Below are 23481 nucleotides of genomic sequence, written 5' to 3'. Positions count from 1 at the left end.
ATTTTAGTATTTGTACAGAAAAATGATCTTAAACCATATGGGGTTCAGTTAATTTGCAATAGCTCTGGCTATTCTTCCAAAGTCGATAATTATATTAACTTAATAGCACAGCAATAATTATACTTGTAAATATAATTTACAGTTCATTTTTACATTAATTGGTAAAGGGGGTTTGGACCCTGGAATCCCTGCAGAATGACTCAAATTTACTACAGGGTGGCATACCTGTCTACAAGAGATTTTTTGTAGCTTTGAACACACTTATTGGTCTTGTATACCAAAATGTTATGACAGTATTTCAACAGGTCTTTGAAATGGAGAAACGTCCAGACCCTCACGGTCAGAGCTGCCTCTTGATCGAGCTCTCTGGCGACCAATTGATCAGATGTATTCCTCTGAGGGCGGGAATAGGGAAATTTTTGATTTTTCGGAGGAGGGACTTCCTCTAGAGCTGCAGTCGGATGGCAGGCAGCTGCCGGGCTGGCTGACACGTAACTAAAGTTAAAGGTGCAGCGGAGGCCTCGTCGGGGACTTGAGGTTTTACTTTTTAAAAAAAAAAAAAAAAGTTTGTCGGAATTGCGTCGGAAAAGCAAACGTGTGCAAGGGGAAAAGAAGAGACAAACGGAAGTCGTCAGCCTCGGTTTGTCTTGCATTTCAGCGACGCAGAGCAGGAGTTTGACGTGAAGTCAAGCGAAAATCTGAGCGGCTACTTTGAAGTATCAGGAGAAAGTCGTGAGTGGATGTGGCAATGCTATAAATAATGTATTCATCAGCAAGTCTCAGCCCTTAAACTCTTATAGTCTGCGTGGAAATGCTCGGGGGCTGACGGGACAGGAGGGGGGGTGCCTCTTCAGTCTTCACCGGGAGGTAGAAAGTTGAGTCGGGAAGTTTCCAGCAGCAGAGACGGGGCTTACTCGCGCAGACAGCGGGGAGGGGTGCGGGTCCAACATGGGAAACGGGGTGTGCTCTCGGAGGCAGCGGAGGATCTTCCAGTGTCTCCTGCTGGTCACCGTGGTGTGCGGGATGATGTACGGGGGGATGATATCATATGAGATACACAAACAACTGAAGAGGACGGAGGCCATGGCACTCAAGTACCAGCAACACCAAGAGTCCCTCTCGGCGCAGCTCCAAGGTAAACAGTGATGTGATTGAACGCTGCGCGAGCGCCAAACTCCATTAAAGAAGCTGCACTTTTATTATTGTTGTGCCTGATGGCAACAAATAACAGCTATTAAAACAAACTTTAAGCCTTTATAAGATTCATTACGAACCGTGGTTCAGTTCGGCATGCAGCCTACACAAACTGCGTGCCAAACAAAGTTTATTTATATGCTGAAAGTTTCCACCAAAATACACAGTGGGTGGCAGTAGCGTGAATGTTGATGCTTTGTATGGAAATAAACGCCCGGTCATGCATGTCAGATGTACCACTACAGAGAAGGAGACCTCTTCAAGTGTCTGCCGACTGACATAACTAGACTGTAATTATACTGTAGCCTAGTGGTGGTTTACTGAAAGCTAGTCTTTGACCTTTTGATCTCAGGAAGCCTTCTAATCTTGTGATAAACCAACCCCACAGTTGAGCTGTGCTGCTCAGCTTCCAAACATTTCGATGATGCTGCAGTTTATTAAATGTTAAAAGGGGTTTCTTTGAATTTGGATGCCCTCTGCTGGTTGTGCGAAGGACACTAAGAGACACCATGTCAAGTTGTGTCACAGCCATTATGCACTGTACCACAAACATGCATGCGTACAGCATAAAGTCCAGCTCCAGTGGAGGTTTAACACACTGTGGGAATATTTCTCATACACAGTCTGAGCAGACTGAGCCTTAAAGTCTATCAGAGAATTCATTTGGTTGGACAAGTCTGTGTTTTGCATTAGATTTACACTGTAAGAGTGAAATTAGACTCAACTCTCCCCAGATGTGAGGTTTATTGCTGACTAGAGGCCAATACACACACACACACACACACACACACAGACACCTGGTTGTATAGTCTCTATGTCCCCAGGCTCACCTCAGCAGTACACAGATATACCTTGAAGTCATGAGGTCAGCCACAACATCTGCTTCTGCCAGGAAAGGGAAGCGTTGTTGCTTTGGATTCAAGCAAAGGTTACCAAGCACAATGTGATACTCATTTTAAACCTTTTAAAACTATTTTATGGGTCAGACAGCTGGGTGTTGCACTAGCCTTTTATTGTGAGTTGTCTCATATACTGTCATGTCCCTACTGAAGATGATACTGTTTATATCACTTCAGAGTGCTTAACTGTACAGATCACCCACTAATAATTGCATGATTTAAGAATTTGAATGTATTCCTATTTTATTCTGTGTTTACAACAGACCTATTACAGCATCATAAAACAACATAAAGATTCATCATAAGATAAGAGTTCCCAGTAGAGCTACAATGATAAGTCGATTAATCGATTAGTTGCCAACTATGAAATCAATTGGCAACTATTTTCGTAATCAATTAATCATTTTTTAAGAAAAAAAAATTGATTCCAGGTTTCATAAGTCTTATATGATAATGAACTGAATATCTTTGAGTTGTGGGCTGTTTATCAGGACAAATGAAGACATTTTAGGATGTAATTTTGGACTTTGGGAAACAGTGATTTACATTTTTCAGCATTTTATGGACAAAACTAACCATATTAATAGATAATGAAAATAATTGTTAGTCGCAGCCCTAGTTCCCAGTCATGCGTTTTAAATTCTGATGTTTGCCTTCGTCTGCACTTGAATCAGGGTTTGCCTCCTTAAACTTATCATGAGATGCCAGCATGGTTAAAATCTTTTGGCATTGAGTCATCAGTCGTTCAACAGCAGTCATGAAACGTTATAACCACAAGTGAAAGAGGCAACATGTTTACTTGAAAATCAGCAGATATGGAAAGTACTGACAAATAAATCGGTTGACCTACATCGTGCCTGCCTACGCTATGAGCAGAACGTTTCTATTAAAAATCTGACTTCAGGAAATCCTCACATGCACCACCTCTACAAGAGATTAAACCTCACTGATTTACTCGCCTCTGCTGTGCTTACAGGATGTGGGGTTTTTTTGTGCCATGCCATTACGCCAGGAGTTTAAAATTAACAGCTGGGCAGAGAGCCCGCTCCTACATTGCTTCATCTATTCAGAACAAGCTTTTTCCCCCCACATCAGGGATGGAAGTAGTGTGTCAGTGTTTTAGCCCAGAGGCTGGACTTGAGTCATTTAAAGCAGCCTTTGATCCACATAACTAGCAGTTGTCTCTTGCCATCGTCCACAGCATGGTCCAGCACACCTACTGTGATGCTGCCCTTAAGCTCTTACATATCACATGTGTGTACACAAACACAGATATACTTATGTTGTCATTTCAAGGGTAAATCTGATGTATTATGTGTAGGCGAATAGCAATTTGGGCTTCCAAGTAGGCAGGTTTATATGAAAACTTTTACAGCTATTACACAATACTTTTCATTGTGTCCGTTTATGAGACAAAGGTAGTGTGGAGAAGGTGGGAAGCTGTCCCACATTTAACAAGCTAAAAGAACTTAATTGCTTCACGTTAGGCAGTGCTGAAATCCCACCTCGCTGTTTTTCTTGAGCTAAGCAGCTACTTTTAGTCAGATTCGGGTCAGTGTTACAAAAATGGCTCCTGTTTCATTTCTGAAGAGCCGCGGTAAAGCTGATAGATCCAGAAAATGAGAGCATAACACAACAACACCTTTTAAATGAAAGGGGTATAGCTTAACTTCCTTTTGCATTGCGAAACTCGTGTACCACACCCACGCTTCCATTGTGAAGCGACGGATCATTCAGTCGATCGCAAGGCCGGGGCCACTTGATATCCACGGCTGACTGTTGATTGCTGTTTTTCGTGTCCTATATTTAGTGGTGGGCCGTAGCTTGGGGGTTGTGAGCCAGTCATATTGATTCACCGCTACCCACTATTACCACAGGCTGGCAGTTGTCAGTCATTTAAAAAGATCAACTGGCACTTTGTGGTTTCGCATGCAGTCTGGCAAATGTGTCCCTGTCATTTAACACCCCGTCACTCCCTCACACACTCACACATGCATCATTGTCTCTGTCAATTGCAAAACATGAATCAAAGGGAATACTTGCAGCTGTTTTTTAATGAGTGTAATAATTTTTTTTTTTTTTTTTTTTTTTTACCTCAACAACTCAGTCGTTGCCTGCTGTTTGTTCTAATGAACGCTCTCGTCTCGACAGATGGAATAGTTTGTTTTTGTCTACGGTTCTTTTAGTCAAAGATGTGCTTTTTTTCTTGGATTAAACCAAAGTATGTGATCTGATTTAGTATTTTTGTGTTTTTTCTGACAACAGTGAAAAGGTCAGATTGCTTCCAACAGTAATTCCCAAGAAATAAACAATAAAGATGTCAGAGATGACTTGAAACAATAATAAGTAGAGGCATAATAGAACACTGCTGTCTACAGTCGTAAACTAGCAGCTCAAGAGAGTTTTAAGACGTTAGTAAAAGCAAAATGCGTCTAGGATGTCCAAACTTCACTTCCCTTCAGACTTCATCTTGAAGTCCATTATTATTACTATTATTTTTTGTCTATTTTTACATATGTTGGAATATGTGGTAATGTGGTTTAAAGGTACCTGCCTGGGTTATATTTACCAGTAGGAGGTAGAAAGGAAGCAGCAGGAGGAAGTTTGAAACCCACAAATTTGCCCTGCCATGTCTAAGGAGAGAAGGCTAAAAATAAATGTAACTGAAACGAACTCATGCGATTACAGCAGCGAATTTAAAGTCCCCCTCCACTCAAAAATGTGTTTTTCTTCTCGTTCCTACGGTCGGATGTTTGAGCTTCACTGTGCAGAATGATGTACGTGCAGAGTTTGACACTAGGAGGCTGTTTTCACATTCATCTGCTGAAAGTGGAAAGTTTCTCTGAGCTCATCTTGAAACTTAGTTTTAAGTTGTGTACCAATGAGGATGATTTCTGACATCATATCTAGTTTGGAGCCAAAAAAAGTGGACTTAACTTAACTGTGAAGTAGGAGGATTTTTCAGTGAGAGAGGAGGAGGAGATGTCATTTTGAGAATTTATAACTTGGAAAAACCATATCAGACAAAAATTATTACTAAAAACAGAGTATTTTATATGTCTTTAAACTTGCCAGGAGAGAGTCTTTAAGTTTGTTGTGGTACATGCTCGAGATACTGCAATCAAAACTGTGAAATAAACTCACGAAAACATTTAAACATCTTGCTTTGAGGATAAAGTAAAGATCTCAACGTGCAATTTTTTAACAAATGATTACACGTTACACTTTTTTGACCTGATATGTGATGCTGGATCAGCTCATGTGTCCCTTTTTTTTGTCTGGGTTCTGGGTGGGCGTGCAGTGCATGATCTGGATGTAGGGAGGATTGACTTGCGTGAGTCGGATTACCTGTTGAACATAACATCACAGTGTTATGTAAGCTCTTCATTCACCCAGGCAACATCATACATAAACTACACAACCGTGCATATGACGCCATGTGCATGATTTGCATGGATAAACAACCGCTTCCAAATAGAGCTAGTCTTCAGTGTGTGTTGTGTGTATGTATGTGTGCGAGGGCGTGAACACACACAACAAACAAAACCCTGCAGTCCGTTTCACTCGGTGATTGATAGTATTCATGTTGTTCGCCACCAGCCAACTCCACCAATCCAATCGTCTCCACATCTAAACCAGAAGGCCAGTAAAGGTCACCATCATAGAGAGCTCCCTTGTTCGCGCTCTGCCGATGCACTTAAACCACACCTTAAGGGAAATGTTTCCTCGGTCTTCGGGGAAACCCTCAGACTGTAAATGTTCATTCCCATGCTCGATGAGGTTTGAACGAGATAAAGGCGGGTGTAAAATGAATCAGTGAGTGGATGTGTGTTTGGGAGCTCTAGGGAATGTTTTTAGGAACAGTAGTGAGTACTACGTAACTCATTTTACAGTGAGAGCATTCATTAATGACTGGTGCGCCCTGAAACACCAGCGTGTAGTGGTTAACTTCTGAATATTTGTAGTATATTGATTTGATTCAACTCTTAAGCTCATTTTTGAGGTTGTGGTTTGTGATGTTTCATTGGAATGCTTTGAAATGCAAAGAAAATCAGTCAATTTTCACTCAATTTATTCTCTTTTAATCTTTAACCATGTCTTGTTATGTTTTATAAATAGTATTATTTAGTCTAGTGGCGCTATTACTGGTTTGGAGTTCAAACGCACATTCGAACAGCATCCTTTTTTAGACTGTAACTTCTTTGTAGCTGCTGCCCTGCTCGTCTACGTTCTGTCCCCCGGAGAGAGGGTGTGTGTGTGTGGGTGTGTGTGTTTGTTTGTGTGTGTGTGTGTGTGTGTGTGGTGTGGCCTGAATTGAGCTGTGCTAAGAGTAACATGGCCTCATCTTTGGCACTACTGAGAAGGTACAGAGTCTCCAATGAGTAGAATAACGACTCCTTAATCTCATGTAGCCAAACATCCATCTGATCAAGCTCAGAGAGGCCAGGAGGAATTCAAGCAGTCATCTTATATATCAAGCTTTGTGATGATATTTAATGACTTTAGAAATACACACATCAGCAGTCTGATGATGTGAAATACTGAGCATTAAACATCATCTTGTAAAGAACCGGCCAGGGTAATGTCTGTTAATAGCTCACTGATTGCAGTGTGTAATAGCTGATAGTGACAAATTTTTTGAGTTGAACACGTTAATTTCCAACCTTTGACTGGTTGACAACTGGGAAAACCAGTTTAGCATGGATCAGATGACATTACTTCTACTTCGCTACGCAGCACATTGTGCAAAAACAGCAGATTGTGCAACAGGAACTTCAGCAAATTAAGTCGCAACTAACTATGTAAGATGCCACTGAATGGAATAAAGTGTTGCAGCACCTAACTCATGTACAGCAGGACAGACATTGACATAAAACACATACACATCTTGCAAATACAAGACAACTTAAAGAGCAGTAAATTGGAAAAAGCTCTGTATAGCAAAGATAGAAGAACTGTGCCAACAGTTAGAGCAGTTATTTGTTTAACAAAACCTATTTGTTAGAAGGTCCGACTGTAGAACAGAGCTTGTAGATTTCTATCCAATGGAAAGAGAAAGAAATTTTCTACCTTTTCAACTAAAAATGGATCTTTTAAGTGACAGCCAAGCTATTTAGTAAATATGTTTGAATTGAATCCTTCTCCAACACATCTCTGTAACATAGTAAGTGAATATAATCTTACCATATGCCACAGGTTCCATTACGTTTTTACACTTTTATACCAAGTCTCTGTCTCACTCTTGTTTTCTTGACTGTCTTTGTCCCTGCAGTCTCTCTCGGTGTGTCCGTCTATCTTCGCCCTATTTGTGCTCATCTTCGCTCTCTTTGTTTTGCTGATTCTCTGTGCCTTCTCCTGCTTCTCTCTCATATCCTGCTCTCCTTTTCGGTTTTGTTGTTCTCATGACATTAGTTAAAGATTGTATAGCTAAAGAAATGTATCCTGGAATCTGTTGAGTTGGCGCTGAACAAAAATAGCCACATCATCAGTTTGACTGCCCAGTGCCCCGAAGGCAGGAGAGTAAAGAAAGAACTAGTTAGAGAGTGGAGGAAGAGATGACTTGTTATTCACAGACCTGGTTGTTCTTTATTTTATAAGGTGGGTGAGTCAGAGGCTCACCAGGACGACGGCAGGTTAGATTGAATTTGTCCATATCCTCATTTTGAAGTATTGAATAAAAGTAAAAGATTTGTTAAAAAAATGAAATAAGGTTGATGGCAAAGAGCATGTTTATTGCCAAAGTGTTGACAGGATGGAGTTTTATTGCTGTCACTTCTTTATATGTGAAGAATTATTATCAAAACAATAAAATAATAAAAAAACAAAAGTTATTAGTCAATTAACTCATAAATCATGTGGCCATAAATCTTTATTCTCCCTAATTAGTGCATAAATTGCCTACAATACTGAGCTATATAAAGCTTGACAGCTTGAACAGAGCTCACACTGTTGAGAAGATGTCCAGCATATTGCAGTGTAGTTTATTTTAGAGGTTATATTTTAATTAGACCCTAACTGCTGCCCCCTGCCATAGATCAAGCATATTTGAGATCTCACGCATTTGGTAACTATAATAGTTCACAACTTTCTGTTTAAATGTGAATAACTATATTATGTACATTTTTTAAGTACTTGATAATTGCACAAAGTAGATTTACGCCTTTTGATGTTTATGAAAACCCTGTTATCACTCAAAAGCATTCAAAGATCCTCCAGGATAAACATAAATCAAGATTATGAGGAAATAACTGCTAGAGCTTTTGAAAGTCAAAAGCCAGGGCATCCGTCCGCTCTCAACGCTTTTTTTGCAATATAACCTCTTCCTTCCCCTTGTGATGACATCAGATCGTTCTCGCATGCCCACAAACAGCTGTCTGTTGGTAGCCTTTGATGCTAAAGTCGTTCATGTCGCATATTCTCGCATATTTTGGATCTTCCAGAAGCTGGCCAATCAGAACAGAGTGGGCTCATCAGGAGGGGGGCCTTAAAGAGACAGGAGCTAAAACAACCTGTTTCAGACAAACTAAGGGGCTGCATAAAGGGCCAGTATAAGATATTTTTTTAGTTTTTGAACTGTAAATCATGAAAAGATATTCCAGCAGAGCCCCAGAATATAAATTTAGACCTGGAAATGTGCATGACATGTCCCCATAGTTACTGAATGAAGTGGGCGATCAAAATGTAGCTGTATCAATACATTTGTCTTTATATTGGACATTGACTTTACCTAGACAGAACAAAACAGGGCATAACACGACAGAGGTGGTCACACATGCTGGTGTCTCCACTACCGTTGCCTTGGAGGGGCGGCCCGACCCGCCAACAGGACCCCCTGCCCCTCCTGAAAGAAACAAAGAAAAACAAATGTAACTTATACTACACACGCATTCAAGTACCATGATTTTGCGTACAAGCTGCAGTCGGGTTGTTCACACCAAAAGCGTATTTCTCCACACTGACCAGCGGCTCTCCTGCTCTACAAGAGAACCCTGTGGAAACAGCTGTAGACTGCTTGCGCTCCAATAGCTACCAAAGCTTCATCTGTTCACTGTTGTCCTGTAGAAACAATGTTGACAGCTCGCTGTATCTTTCTCCATCACGGATAAACTTAACATTTTCCATTTTTTTCATTTCTCCCTTTCTTCACAAACTCTCATATCAAAGCAGTCACATTTATTTGTTTGTTTTCTCTGCAAGAGTCATGACTTGTGATCAGGCAATAATTAGGAAAGCCTATGGGACCTAATTCTCTCTTTCTCTGTCTCTCTCTGCGTCTCTCTCTCTCTTTAAATAATGACAGGTCTAAATCTTAATAGCCTATAAATAAACAAATCTAAACATGTGTCCTAGTTTACTTTTGTGACAATAAACCTATTTCCAAAAGGCAAGTATTCAACACCAGCCAGGTCATCATCACAATGTGTTGTTTTTAAAACTTGCACCAGTGTAGCTGACCATAATCACCAACAATAGTGAAGACCCTCTGGCATTTAAAGTAATGCTTCTGTTTTGATATAATGGAGATATGACCATCTGCAGTGTGTTCCTGTGGTGTTTCCTGTTAAAATGTGCTACCCCTAGCAGGAGGCCCTTGAAATGTTTTACAGGAAAACTAGATATATCAAGTGCAATGACCACAACCGTGCGATGTGCCATTGAACCATCGGCTTTGTCAGAGGGGAAAGTTCATGTAAACAGTTATATGAGGGTTGTATTTTTTATTCGGATCCCCTTTAGTTGTTAACAAGGCAACAGCTACTCTTCCTGGGGTCATGTGTAGTTTGCATGTGCCTCCAAGTGTTGTAAATAGTTCATATTAAATTCTCGTATCTCGTATCATTTCAGGTCTTACTGTGCGCGTCCTAGGAGAAACACTGGATGCATATCTACAACAGAGCTGTGTCGTAATCCTGTGTAGACCAGATATAGTTATCAGATTAAAATGAGGATGTGTCTGTTTTGAGTAGAAACAGCTAAAATGCAAATCTTGGGTAGTAGTTTGTTGTGGCCTGATGTGTGACTCAGAAAAGTCAAACCCACTGAAGAAAACTAAATCTGAATCAGTAAAAAGTTATTTGAATGAAAGTTCATGTTTAAGTTAATTCAGTACCATTTTAAACAGTGATTGTGATCAAACAGTGATTCAGGTTTTAATTTTGTTGAGTTTGAGGAAGTCATATTTAGATGTTTAAATGTGATGTCATCCAAAGTGCTTTTGCTCTTCTTCTTTCTTTTCTTCCTCTTTTGGCATTTTTTGGTGGTTGTTACTTGCTCTTACTTCCATTCTGACAGAATGTGTACACACACACACACACACACACACACACACACACACACACACACACACACACACACAGCCTGAACAGTCTATTTTTACTGATTGCTCAAGCTCACGGGTCTCTCTGGATACCTCAAGATCATCAGGGCTTCATGGGAACCAACGATGGGTAGAGCACGTGACAGAAAAGAACAAAAACAACCTGTATCTTGCAAACCTGCCATTTCTTACTCATTATCTCAATTTTGTTTTAATCTTCAATCTAATGAAGGTGAAAGATGGAAAGAGGAGTCTGAGAAAGAGAGAGAGAGAGAGAGAGAGAGAGTGTGTGTGGAGTTTAGAGGAGGGCAGCTAGAGAGATTAGAAGTGAATCTCAGAGCTAAAGCAGGATCTCAATAGTGCTCATAAAGAGATATACAAGAACTTTTGAAGGAGCTTCAGGGACTATTTTACTAAGAATTATGTTCAAATAATTTACCATACACAGAAAGTTGTTAATAAAGGTGAAGCATACTTGTTCTACATTTCAAAAACTCTCCTGTAATCATCACCTATACTTCCTCATGCCTCTATCTTTCTATTGCTTTTGGCACACACCACCCACTAGGAACATACAGTAAGCAGCCTGAACTAGAAGTATTTGTAAATACCTTCGGACCACCAGTCTTGTGAGGAATGCTGCAGCTGTCTGCTGATTGAGGAGCTGTCATTTCCCAAGATCACAGCCTACCGTAGTTGAATAAATATCATGTTTAGCTTATATGTCGGCTATAAAAATGCACATCCTCTCTGTCTGCCTTTTATAAAAAATGAATGTTGAAGCGTTTGTGAGTTCATGTTTTCTGCAGCGTACATATTTATATTACAGCAGTCTTTCTGTTTAGTTTACCTTCCACCTGGTCCCAAGAGAGTTCAAACCGCTCACTAACCCTCTGTGTTCTCTCTCTCTCTCTGTCACCATCCCTCAATTTATCCCCTCTCCTTCCCTCTTTCCATCTGCGCTTTATATGTTCAGTGGTGTATGAGCATCGCTCCAGGTTGGAGAAGTCTCTTCAGAAGGAGAGGTTAGAGCACAAAAAGGCCAAAGAAGGTGAGAAAACTAACATGTACGTTCAATTTCTGCATTCAGAGGAGCTTCGGGAAATTTGTATCTCATACTGACACAGGGACCCCAATGTCTAGGGGGAAAAAAAAATATTAGTTATGCAACAACAGATGTACTGTACATCTGAGTTAAAGGGACATCTGTATGAACCCTAAGTTATTGTCATGGTGTTGCACTTTTTCTTAATAAAAAAACAATACATTTCCTAAGTTTACTATAATTTTCATTTATTTAATTTGGGGAATTATCTTCATTTTGTAAAAAAAAATAAATAAGATTTATCTGTGTGGTCTCTGTTTTATAGATTATCTGGTTTATAAACTGGAAGCACAACAGTCACTGAACAAGGAGAAGGTATGTTTGTTTCACATAACTCACTATGACTCTACTGTGATTCAGAATCATCTTTAAAATATGTACTTTATATAACATTATTTTATAGATTGTTTAATCTGTCCCTTATCAAATTATCTGTTTGCATTACTTTTTTTAAATGTTTGAGAAGTACTTTGTGGCGTTACCTTTGTTGAGTTCTGGAAAGTACTGTGCAAATACTGCTGCTACCAGCTGTAATTAATCTGTTCACCAGTATCTGTTGTCACAATAACAGTAAGCCTGGACAACAAAGACATCAGCTTTTAGGTGCCTTTGTAACCTTTGTTTTTATGCCCACACAGCAAGACTCCAACAGCAGATTCAACTCTTTACAAGTGCAGCATCAGATGCTAAAGGTATGAATCAGTTTAATCCCGACACATGCAGACACACACTCGAGCTTATCCTGTAGGTTTTTAGTTGTTGTTTGATAATGATTTTTATACAAAGACAAAACAAAGCAAACCATACGATGGCATCAGTCTTTCTTCTCTTTCAGAACCAGCATGAGGACCTGAAGAAGCAGTATTACGAGTTGCATGAACAGCATCAAGCCCAGGGCGAGGATCACAACCGGCTCCTGAATGAACACAGAGATCGCTTCGATAAAATGCAGCGAGCCAAAGACGTGGAAGTCTCCCAGCTCAAAGGTACGAACACATTTACATTTATGACGAGTATTTATTTTGCAGCATTTCTTTTTCAGCTTTTTCCTCTCTATGGATAAATGAAGACATGCATACATGCACAGTTTGTACTGTGTTTAAGCATCACTCGATTACACACATATACATAGTAGATTAATACAGTTTATAGCTTTATGTAGTGTGAACACTGTTACTTTGTCTCCATCTTCTGACTTCATAAAATACTGCATGTCTGAAGGCTAAGAGCTTTATGTGCAGATTTTTACATCTATTAGAAAATAGTTTTGTTATATTTCATCATTCATTATGTGGTTGAAACTGACCTGTAATACAAGCATTTTTCCTTAATTTCCTTAATTTTCCTAATTCAAGACCTACACATCAAGATCAACTTTACAGAAATGAACAGACATCATAAAAGGAGAAAAAGGAAAAAGTCTAAGGTGCAAAAAATTAAATAATGGTTGTCCATTCAACATTAAGACAAAGAAAGGAATTCATTGAATGTTCCTGCCTGACCCACATCCTCTGGTATTCACCTAACCTGTTGTCTAAGCTATGTACCATTTTTTCCATCTTAATTTGCTTTATAGCCTCATTAACCCGATTCTGAATGGATGGCACATTACTTTCAACTCATGTTTTGAGTCTTACTTTTTTGGTAATAAAACTCAAAATGAGAAACAACAGCCAGAGAGATCTAACCTGATGCACCAGATGGTTTGTTACACAGCACCATCTGAGAAGTCGTCCTTGGAGACTGTTTGGAAAAGGGCAGGCACTTTCAAAAAAAATACTTGGCAGGTGATTGAATGAACCATCTGTCCATCACCGTCTATCACCGCCGTACCTTGTGAGACAGTTTGGATTCACAAGATCACACGAGAATCCTCATTGGACGACACAAGTGCATAACTTGAAGCCTGTCAAGATGAATCTCGTCGCGTGATCTTGTGATGGCGTGATCTTGCGAATCCAGCTGCCTCGCAAGGTAAAGAGAGATCATAATTATAATAATAATAAGATCTCCCAGGATGCATGTAACCGGGTTTGAGGGCACTTTATACTCAGATAATTAAGAATATCCTGTAATACTAAATTCCAAAGCCTACGTATCCTCTCACAATCCCACACTAAGTGAACAATGTTCCTATTTTCTTCAAGCATGTTTGTTCATCTTCACTATTTTTTCAGGTGTACAATACAGTCTAGTAAGGATTTTATATTGCATCAACTTATTATCTACTGGTCTAAATGGACATTTTCTATTGTACCAAATAGAATTCCAGTCCAGTTCATCTGCACGTACCTGTTAATCCAGTACCCACTGATCTGCATATTTGTTAAGAGCATTATGTTTTTCATTTTTTATTCTTTTCCTTATTATCATTCATATCGCACCACATTCAAATATTTGTTTTCTAAGATTATTAAAAGAAGTAGATTTCTTAATGTTTTGAAGACTTGCATAATTCAGGAATTCCTTTTTAGACAAATCTCCTTCCGTATATCCTCCCATCCTTCATTATGTCTTTTATATGTTCAATTTCTGCTTGTTTCCAAATCTCCCAATTTCATGTTTTATCATTTACTTTGTATGTGGGATTAAGCCACATAGGCAAAGGTTTAAAAGAGAGGAACTTATCATATATTTGTATGATTTTAAATGAAGTTATCACTGGTGATTCCAGATCCATCTTTGGACACGAGACAGTATGAAGTCATTTTTTTAGGGACACGCCTAGACCACTCATTATATCCTGTTCAAAGACAGCCCAATCTTTTTTCTTCATGCTAAACTAATCAATAATTTGAAGTGACCCAAAGAGTAAATAATGAAAGTAGAAATTTAGCATATTAAAGCCCCCATTATTTCCAGGTGTTTTAAGACTTTTAAAGGAACAGCGTGCTTTCTTCCCACCTCACACAAATGCAGAAATCATTTTATGAAGCTTTTCAAAGCAACTCTTTGATATAGTTTCAGGTATCATTCTAAGCATGTAATTAACTTTTCATAAAATCATAATTTTTTACAATATTCATTCTCTCCCAAAGTGTTATCAGCAATTGATTCCACCTTGTAATATTAACCTCAAGCTGATTAATTAAATTTTTAAGATCGATGATGTCACGTTCAGTACTTTGAACAGAACCGACAAGTGGAACCACATAAAACATCATGAGGATAAAAAAGTAACTTAAAAATATTTATTACATTTAAAAACACTTAACAGAAGAGTAATTTTCTTGATTGATCTGGTTTCTGTTAATGTTCACTCTTTGTGTTAACGTGCATGCTGTTTGTAACTGCAGACAGTGTATATAACCTAAGAGAGGAGAACAAACAACTGAGGAAAGCCCACCATGACATTCACACACAGCTACAGGATGCACGGGTGAGAAGAGACCTTTTCTTTTCAATTATTTTTTCATTTCTGTGTCACACATGTCTGCCAAATAAAGACTTTCTTTTGTTTTGTTTTTAAAAAGTATGAAGAAACACAAAATGATGAGCTATCTAACAAGTGCATGCAAAAAAAACCTGTCAGCAATTAATTTTTTTAAATTGATCTTTTTATTGCAAATATCACAGTATGTATATTGAGATATTTCCAATTATTGATTGATTGAATGATTAATTAAAATGTTTCAGTGAAATGGAGAAACACTTTTTGTAAAGTGCTCAGTGTCTTCATTTAGAAATCACTTTAAATAAAATGTTCTGGGCAGTAACATAAACATACATAACAACATAAACGTGAACAGTTAATCGCATATCTTTGGTCACACTTGTGTGTTCAGGTTCAGCATCAGGACCTGAAGTCAACCCACGACCAGCTCGTACTGACACTGGAAGACCACAAGAGTGCGCTGGCTGCAGCTCAGGTAGGACACCAGCATAAAGATGCAGTCCCACTCTGAACTGCATTCACTGAATACAACAGCTGATTGATGCTGAATCGCTGCATCACAGGTCACAATTGGCCACAATTTTTTCTTTTCAAGCATTGAAAAATGTATTTCCTGGAGTATTGAAAGGCTTTAGGATATAATTTGACTTCTAGTTGATGGAGAGACTAGAGATTTACAGACATTAGGACGGTATTAATTGGAGAGAATGGACCAGGTGATCAGGAGGTTCTGGTTTTTCTATCACTATCACTATGTATCACTAATCTGAATGAATATACCTTTATTTGTCAAAACTGATGAGTGATTAATGGGCAAAGACATCATATAGATTATATTAAAGGTAATTCCTGATGTTTTCTCTGCAGTAATGTAAATGCTGCAGTTAAGATGCTAAAGTCTTTACTTTAACCTGCCCAATAAAGAAGTAAAACTGTTTATTGTAGACTGTATAATCCCCACTACAGGAGAAACAAAGATGCCTGAGGTGTTGCTTGCTTTTTGGATAATTAGATCAGACGTTGTTGTTTCTCCTTGAGAGTGACCTTTGAAATGTCTGAATGGTTTATTGAATATACAGTACTCTGCTGATTTGTTTGAAACGCTTCGCTTCTGTTCGTCTGCACTGATGGATATTCTCTCTCTCTCCCTCTCTCTCTTTCTGTCTGTCTGCATTTGCTAATTTGTTTTAAAGCCTGCCTTGCTTTCCATCAGTGTTTCTGGTTGAATGACACACACACACACACACACACACACACACACACACACACACTCTTTCCTTCACTCCAGGGGGTTTGGTTTAGTCAGGGCTGTCAGAGCAGTACATCTAAAGCACATTGCAGCCAATCATCCAGAAAGATATAATGGAGGGACTGGAGTGAGACAAAAAGAGAGGAATTTAACCCCCCGGTCTGATTAGAAAATATGTTTGTGTGTTATCATTTGATGTTTTACTGGCCAGTTTGTGTAAAAAAAAAAAAAAAAAAAAAAGTGTCTTTGTCATCTCAGGAAATAGGCAAGTGTTAAGATTTTCTGCTAAATAAATCATGTCCTTTCAAATGCAGTTGAATTAGTGAAGATTTAAGATCTAGCTGTATAGCAGTTTGTAATAATTGCTGTGTCACTTCCTAATGCAGGCTGAATAATAACAGTGGCGTAATAGTTGTCTTATTCTCACCACACATTAGAAGACATTTTAATTGGCATTTTCTCACATTTAATAACATATGTTCATCTATTGCTAGGGCTGGGTATGGAACATTTTTTGGTAAGGATTGAAATGTCCAGCACCCTTTGAACAGGTTTTTTTTGGATGTGTGGCACTCAGACCCAAGCCTTTTAGTTTTTACTGAAGATGTAAATCTTTTAAAACAAGTCAAGAACATATGTTTAATTTGAGGGAATTTCCTTTACCTGCTGAGCATTGTTGTTGTTCACAGACATCACTCAAACAGGAGTGAATAGTGTATTTTTTGGGGGGACTTCTTGCCACAGAAATTGATGTTCTAGTGAATTATTTGCTGGAACAGGACGCTGCATGTGAGACTGACTGAAAATAAACTACAGTGCCATAGCGTGGCTCACTGATTTGTTTTTAATTTTCAACAAAAGCGGAGCTCTATAGCAGTTAATGATAGCAATTTATTGTTGGTTTTGGTCTTTTTATTGGATTTGAAGAAAATTATAGAATATCGCCAGCCTTATCCTTTCAATGACTGAAATGTGTGTGTGGCAGAGAGGGTCAAAAACTGTCAAGTGCATATCCAGCATCACATATGACAATATTCATATGATCTTCCATCTTAGCCCTTCTGTGATTGTTTGTATGTCCTCATAGGTGCAGGTGGATGAGTACAAACAGCTCAGGGACTCCCTGAACAGGGCGCCCAACCTGAGAGAGTCTGCGCAAAACCCCGGCCCCCAGCACCCACAACACGGTGCGTCCCATATCCATGAAACCCAGCAGGCCATAGTATTGGAGCAGCCACACAAAGACGAGCCCGCCCATGAGGAAGGTCACCAGGACACCGAGTCCAGGGTAACGTGGGAGCTTGTTGTTTCAGCAGTTAGCATGAATAAACTAATCCATTTCCACCTCAGATGAGACTGTTGCTTTCTTCTCAGTTGGGCCACCAAAAGAAGGAGGCACATGCTCAGTCTGATGTCCACTCTCACCCCACCGTATCCCAGCACACCTTGTCTGAGAAAGAGGAGGACGGAGAGGGAGAGGCAGAGAGGAGGAGGGAGCTGGCGGAGGAGGAGATGGCCCAAGCAGGACAGCCTCAGAAGCTGGAGGAGGACCCGGACCAACCGCAGGACGAGCAGCAGCAGGAGGAGGAGGATGACGAAGGGGAACAGCCGGATGAAAACGCCTTGGACAACCACATACATCAGCCGCAATCGGTCAGAAGTAGTTCAGGTTTTACTCTGCGCGGTCTCGTCAGGACAGTGTCAGAACTTGACACTTAGTCGTAGATTAAAACAACTCATTGGTGTCATTGAATTGTTTCAGAATAGCTGCATTTATTCCTCGTCATCAAACAAATATTCTGTCCTTTTCAATACCTGAGACTGCACAAATTGAAGTGCTAATCATTTAGTTTTAATCCCAGAGGAAAAAGGAATACATTACAACCTTTCCTCAGTGATTAATTCTTTGATTAATGGCAGCTTGTTCATGATGTTATGTTTTACGCTGCCATTTCAATCTATTAAACTTCCCCACAGGGAAATATACCTACCTCTACGTTTATGTCTCAAATTAGCAACTCGGTGCATTTGATTTGCTCTAATTTCTCATCCTCGCTCAACACGTCTTTCCTTTCGCATCCATTCGTCTTCTGAAAGGGTCCCCATCCGGAGCTGCATCAGGAGGCCCACGGCCAGGTGGAACGTGTGAAGTCGCCCTACGAGCAGCAGCGGGAGCAGCAGCGCCTGGAGGCTCAGAGGGCCGAGGAGCGCAGGCAGATCCAGATGCGACAGGACGCCCTGCAGGCCCAGAGGGAGAGGGTGCTGAAGGAGAGGGAGCAGAGGCTGAAGGAGGAGAAGGAGAGAGAGGAGCAGCAGCACAGGGAGGCCGACAGACGGGAGCAGCTGATGAGAGAGGAGCACCAAAGGTCAGATTTACAGGAAATCAGAGGAAATCAAGTGCACAAAGCGTTGGCCTTGGTTAAATGACACATCAGGTCAACCACACAGCCATTATACATTATACAGCTGGAGAACTGTTCCCATTTAAAATGCATATAAAGGCAGACCTGGAAAGAGGTGATGAGCAAAGAAGGATGAATTATGTAAAATGTGATTTAATGACAAATGTGCAACCTACAACCAGTAGAAATGAACAGACCTGAAACTAGTTCAATAGCCACATGCAGCCGCTGACTTAATGAGACTGGCATTGCATTGATTAACACTAGCAAATTAAAACCCCCTCATGCAAACTACAAACAGCAATTCACTCAACAAATGAATTATTCTCAAAGATCCTGGCAGTAACACACATCCATAATCCAGCAGAAAACCATCATGCTTTAATTAAATTTGTACTAGGAGGAAAGCAGCATTAAAGGGAAAATTCTGCGGGTCCGTGTATACAAATGTGTCCACTTAGGGATAAACTAGAATATTATTAACATATTTTTATAGCCTGTGCCCCTCTAACTGCTGTGTACTCTCATTGTGGTTATTAGGAAGAGGACAGAGTATGAAAATATTGACAATGATATTGTCCAAGGAGAAGAGGAGCGTCACACTGATGATGAAGAAGGTGAGATAGAAACACACAGAATTCCAGATCAAATCATTACACTGTAAAATCTTTTCTGATTTAATGTTTCTTTTATGCCTCTAGAGGAGTCCGCAGTAGTAGTTGCTTCATAGTGTGTGTGTTTGTTTTTGTTTTGTTAGATCCTCATATGTTACATGAGGAGGAAGAGAAACAAGTGGATCAAAGAGTGCCACCGCATCAGCAGGTGACCGTCTCTCCATCCATCCTTTCCCGCTCACTCCATCTGTCGACTCATGCGTCCTCATCATCCGTCTGTCCTTTCAGCTCATTCGCTCACTTAACATTCACATGTCATACATCCATTCAGCCGTCCGTCCAGGAATCGATTCTTTCCATCCGCCTGTTAATTCTTCTGAATGTTATCAACTGACTCTTCTGTCGGCGTTACAAACCCAGATGTCGTATCCCTTTCTCTTCTCCCGCAGGGTGCTGTCGAGGGTGAGCTGGACCCCGAGGACGACCCCAACAACCAGGGAGAAGATGAGTTTGAGGAGGCTGAGGACGAGCGGCCGCAACACAGGGTCGCCGGGGAGGAAGAGGACGGGGTAGAGGAGGGAGAGGAGCCGGCAGCGCCAGCCCAGCACGTAGACACGCACCCGGGCCGTGAACAACCTGCTGTGGAGGAGGAACTGGTGGTGAGCATGAGGCCGGGGAAGAATGAGAGAGCAGTGAGAGGAGAAAGACAGGTGAAACAAAGTAGCGTCAACAAAACCGAATGCAGAGATTACAGTGGGAGGAAGAAATGGAGGAAAATGATAGAGGTTGCAGTGGAAAGATGTGAACAGGGAAGAGGAAGAAGCAAACACACAACCTGCAACTGACAGAATAAACAGAAATAATCTGTAGGTAGTATTTTAACTTGTTCTTTGTATGTGTTTAGATGGCTGGAAACCCCGATCAACAGGAAGACAATCTGGATGATCAGTACCAGGAGGAAACAGAGGATGAGGTGTGTGACACATGTGTTTAGACACACGCGCTACGTACTGAGTGCAATAATGCAAAAGATGACAGAGAGAAAATGGCAGGCAGGAAAGGCTGCAGTAGATACACACTGAAGACTTGACAAATATGTATATTTATTGTACATTTGGATTTCTTTCTGATCTAATTTGTAATACGATAACGACAAATAACTTCTTTTATCATGATTTTATTTCAAAAAATCAGTCTGTTATGTAATTCTCTCTCGTTGTCGGCATGAAGGCCCAGGAGGATATAGCTGGTGGGCAGAAGAGAGAGGAGGATGTGGAGGAGGAAGGAGAGGATCCATATAATGAGGAGAACATAGAGCAGGTGGGTTCTGAGGGAAACCAGAGTCAGAGGTTCAACATGGAGGTTAATTCTTGACCAAAGGAACACACATAATGTGACACAAATTCCAAACTCCAGGTTAACTTACTCAGCTATTCCTGAAGCCTTCAGCCGTATCCCACTGGCCATAATACGTAGGACTCAAATTTTTTTAATTTGAGCCACCAAGTTAAGTGGTATTATCAAAAAAAGACACTGGTACGATGACACACACAGCACAGATCTGAGCCAGCCATTTCCAGAATTTTCCTACAAACAAAAACTTGTGTGTTATGATTCCTCACATGGTGGCTTTATTGGAACAATAACTTTGAGAAATGCCACCGAGACAGACTAACCAACAGAAGTCAAGTACCTATTAAATCATAACCATATGTTTTCCAGTCTCCACAATATATTTGGTTTATATTTGGAAGCAGCATTAGCATTGCAGTTACATTAGTAAGTTTCAACATTCAGCTGTGGTGGTTGCAGGTTGAAACAGCAGAGTATAACCAATAATAGTTGATGCTTATTTTTTCAACATAACTGGGGAATTAATTGCTATTGTCTGGGACTTTTTTTTTATTCCTGACTTAATATCCCAGCTCCTGAGTAACATCACACCCTGACACAGTTCCTGCAGAGGACACCTGTTGTACATGGTAGAATGTTTTGGTATCATATCCGGAAAGTAATATTCACAGTACTGATGTATCAGCTACATAAGGAGTCAGTTGTGTTAGAGTGTGTGTGTGTATGTGTCTGTGTTTCGTCCCTGTAACTTGAACTGGTCAGTGTGTATCCTGATAAATGAGGGAGATCAGGTGTTGAGTCTCTCGGACCGTCAGGTCACCACCTGGACTCGCTCTGTTTAATGCATCTTAAAGGAATTCTGTTTGAATTTTGAATGAAGTTCACACATGTTTTGTAACGCTAAAAACATCAAAACTAATACAGTATATTCATTACTCCTCTTTACACAATGATCAAAATGGGTCATGTCCATTGGGTTGGTTTTGATATTTCTAATAAGTTTTTTCAAGAGGTGATATGAAGTGACATCCAGCCCTGCTGACGTGCACTTTAGCAGCACACTTGACTCCCTGCTAGTTTTAGGAGTACTGTTCTGTAGATGACCCTGACTTCTGTCCTCAGAGAGCAACAATCATTTATTTATAATCCCTAGTTATTGCCAGGACCTCTTTACCTTTAACTTAAAATAATTTATCTATACAATCATTTTGTCACCGGGTTCTGGTTTATGGTTATTACAACAGATTTTCTAAGCTCAGATGAGTTTAACATAATTTCATTCACTCAATGTTGACATTTCCCTTTTTAATATCTGAATAAATGTCTCTGCTCCCATTTACTTCGAATAGAATAAAGATCTTAAGTGTGTTGTCATCCTGTAAATAGATAAAAAGGTAACACATGCTAGAATGTAAACACTGTTTCCCTGCCACATATTCACAAACTGAAGATTTCTTTGGTAATGCAACTCCAACACTTTTTTCCATGTTTTTTTACACTGTGTAGTGATGCCAGTTATGTTATTGCTAAGCCTACATAGTTGGCTGTTTCTACTCTGAATCTGTGTCATTAATGTGTACCTGAAAATGTCTGAAATTGTCACTTATATTGGGAAGAAAAATGTCAGAACGATAATGGCCATTAACCAACATTGTGTTGTTGTGATTTTCTCCAGGATGAAGCAAAAAACCAGGAGGGACCACGGAAAGACGAGGATCGTCGAAACCAGGGGGAGAATAATGAGGATGAGAATTACGAAGAGGAGGAAGATGAAGTAGAGGACGACAGGGCTGGTCGAGACAAGGGAGCCAATCGGAGGGCCGAGATGTAAGACGGACGCAGACATTGACCAGTTACAGTGCCTTTTTCGGCTGCCCGTAGAGCCTATCAGGTCCCTCTTTTCCCTTGTTTCCTAAAGGAATAAAACCAGCCATCCACTCACAATTCCAAGTAGGAAAATTTGGGATATTACGCCTGGAGATAGGAAGCAAACACTGGGGTTGGAACTGATCAGCTTACACTGTGGAAACGGACAGAATTTGTAGGGTGGAGATGGGATATATACTGTATATTTTTTTATTCAACTGCCTCTCTGTCTACTTGCACGTCTGCCTGATGGCCTGTCTGCTTCTGTTTTTACTAAAAGCAGACAAGCAGAGAATGTATTTTTATCATGTGCTGTCTTTGAGTTTGTGTAAAGAAAGCAAAGATAAATTATGTTATTCAAATGTCCTCATGTTCAGGCCTTTATATATGTATGTTTTATGCAAACAGCTGTATTCTTTGTAGTGCTCAAATTTTAATTTACATCTTGCATTCCAATCGATCAAGTCGTTTTCTGTTATTTATTACTAATTGTAACTCTGACAATCGTAAAAAAGGTGCAACATTTCCATTTTTTTTTTTTTTTTTGCCCTGACTGAACTAGTTTGTCTCATAATGGCTTTTACCAGCTTTCTTGGAAGCGGATCTACAGGAGCTTTCTCACCGGATATTTCTGCAAATGCCAATCAAAAAGACATTTCTGGTGAAGCTATTCTGTGCTGGAAGTGTCACACTGACACGCGCCTTTCCATTCCTGGAAACCTCTTCTAGGTCTTCATTTTACATTTGGAAATGCATTTCAATAGGAAAGATAAGAGCATGCCAGTTAGTGCTGAAACTCTAGCATATTGCTTCGGCAGAGCCTTAAATAGAGGGCTGTTACAGGTCAACTGCTGGTGTGAATTAAATTCACAAAGCTAATGCAATTTTCTGCCAACATTTCAGTCTGCTGTACAGTGTACAGTAAAGTAAATGCTGTCAAATTTGTACATTTTTCACCATATTTTAGACAAAAAAAGTGGGGTTTTGATTGTATAGAAGCATGTTTTTCACCTGAATGGTGCATGTGGAATAAAGACGTTGAAGGATTTCAGGTCATTTTCTTTGTTTTGTCTAATTCTGTACTTTCG

General features: G+C 39.9%; 1 protein-coding gene across 4 annotated transcripts; it reads left to right on the top strand.

Annotated features, from left to right (window-relative positions):
* Positions 1–461: 461 nt before the first annotated feature.
* golim4a (golgi integral membrane protein 4a) lies at positions 462–23449 on the top strand. Of its 4 annotated transcripts, none has more exons than XM_044354751.1 (16): positions 462–1135; positions 11387–11461; positions 11781–11830; positions 12154–12207; positions 12351–12501; positions 14812–14894; positions 15301–15384; positions 17246–17446; positions 17533–17811; positions 18256–18524; positions 19101–19177; positions 19318–19382; positions 19624–19833; positions 20079–20147; positions 20405–20494; positions 22203–23449. In XM_044354751.1, the coding sequence occupies exons 1-16, from the start codon at positions 949–951 to the stop codon at positions 22356–22358; spliced, it is 2100 nt and encodes a 699-aa protein (XP_044210686.1). In that variant the 5' UTR covers positions 462–948; the 3' UTR covers positions 22359–23449. The 4 variants fall into 4 exon arrangements, with proteins under 4 accessions (XP_044210686.1, XP_044210684.1, XP_044210688.1 ...); XM_044354749.1 differs by having other exon boundaries at positions 19624–19884; XM_044354753.1 differs by lacking the exon at positions 20405–20494.
* Positions 23450–23481: the final 32 nt, after the last annotated feature.

Source organism: Thunnus albacares, chromosome 6 (genome assembly GCF_914725855.1).
Source record: "Thunnus albacares chromosome 6, fThuAlb1.1, whole genome shotgun sequence".
Classification (NCBI taxonomy): domain Eukaryota; kingdom Metazoa; phylum Chordata; class Actinopteri; order Scombriformes; family Scombridae; genus Thunnus; species Thunnus albacares.
The sequence above is the reverse complement of the archived record's forward strand: the minus strand, read 5'-3'. Positions and strand labels throughout refer to the sequence as shown.

Excerpts from the sequence above, each read along its gene's own strand:
- golim4a (XM_044354749.1), top strand. The coding sequence starts at position 949 with ATGGGAAACGGGGTGTGCTCTCGGAGGCAGCGGAGGATCTTCCAGTGT. Across the intron at positions 11,462-11,780 it reads GCACAAAAAGGCCAAAGAAG|ATTATCTGGTTTATAAACTG; the intron begins GTGAGAAAACTA and ends TCTGTTTTATAG. Across the intron at positions 17,447-17,532 it reads ACCAGGACACCGAGTCCAGG|TTGGGCCACCAAAAGAAGGA; the intron begins GTAACGTGGGAG and ends CTTTCTTCTCAG.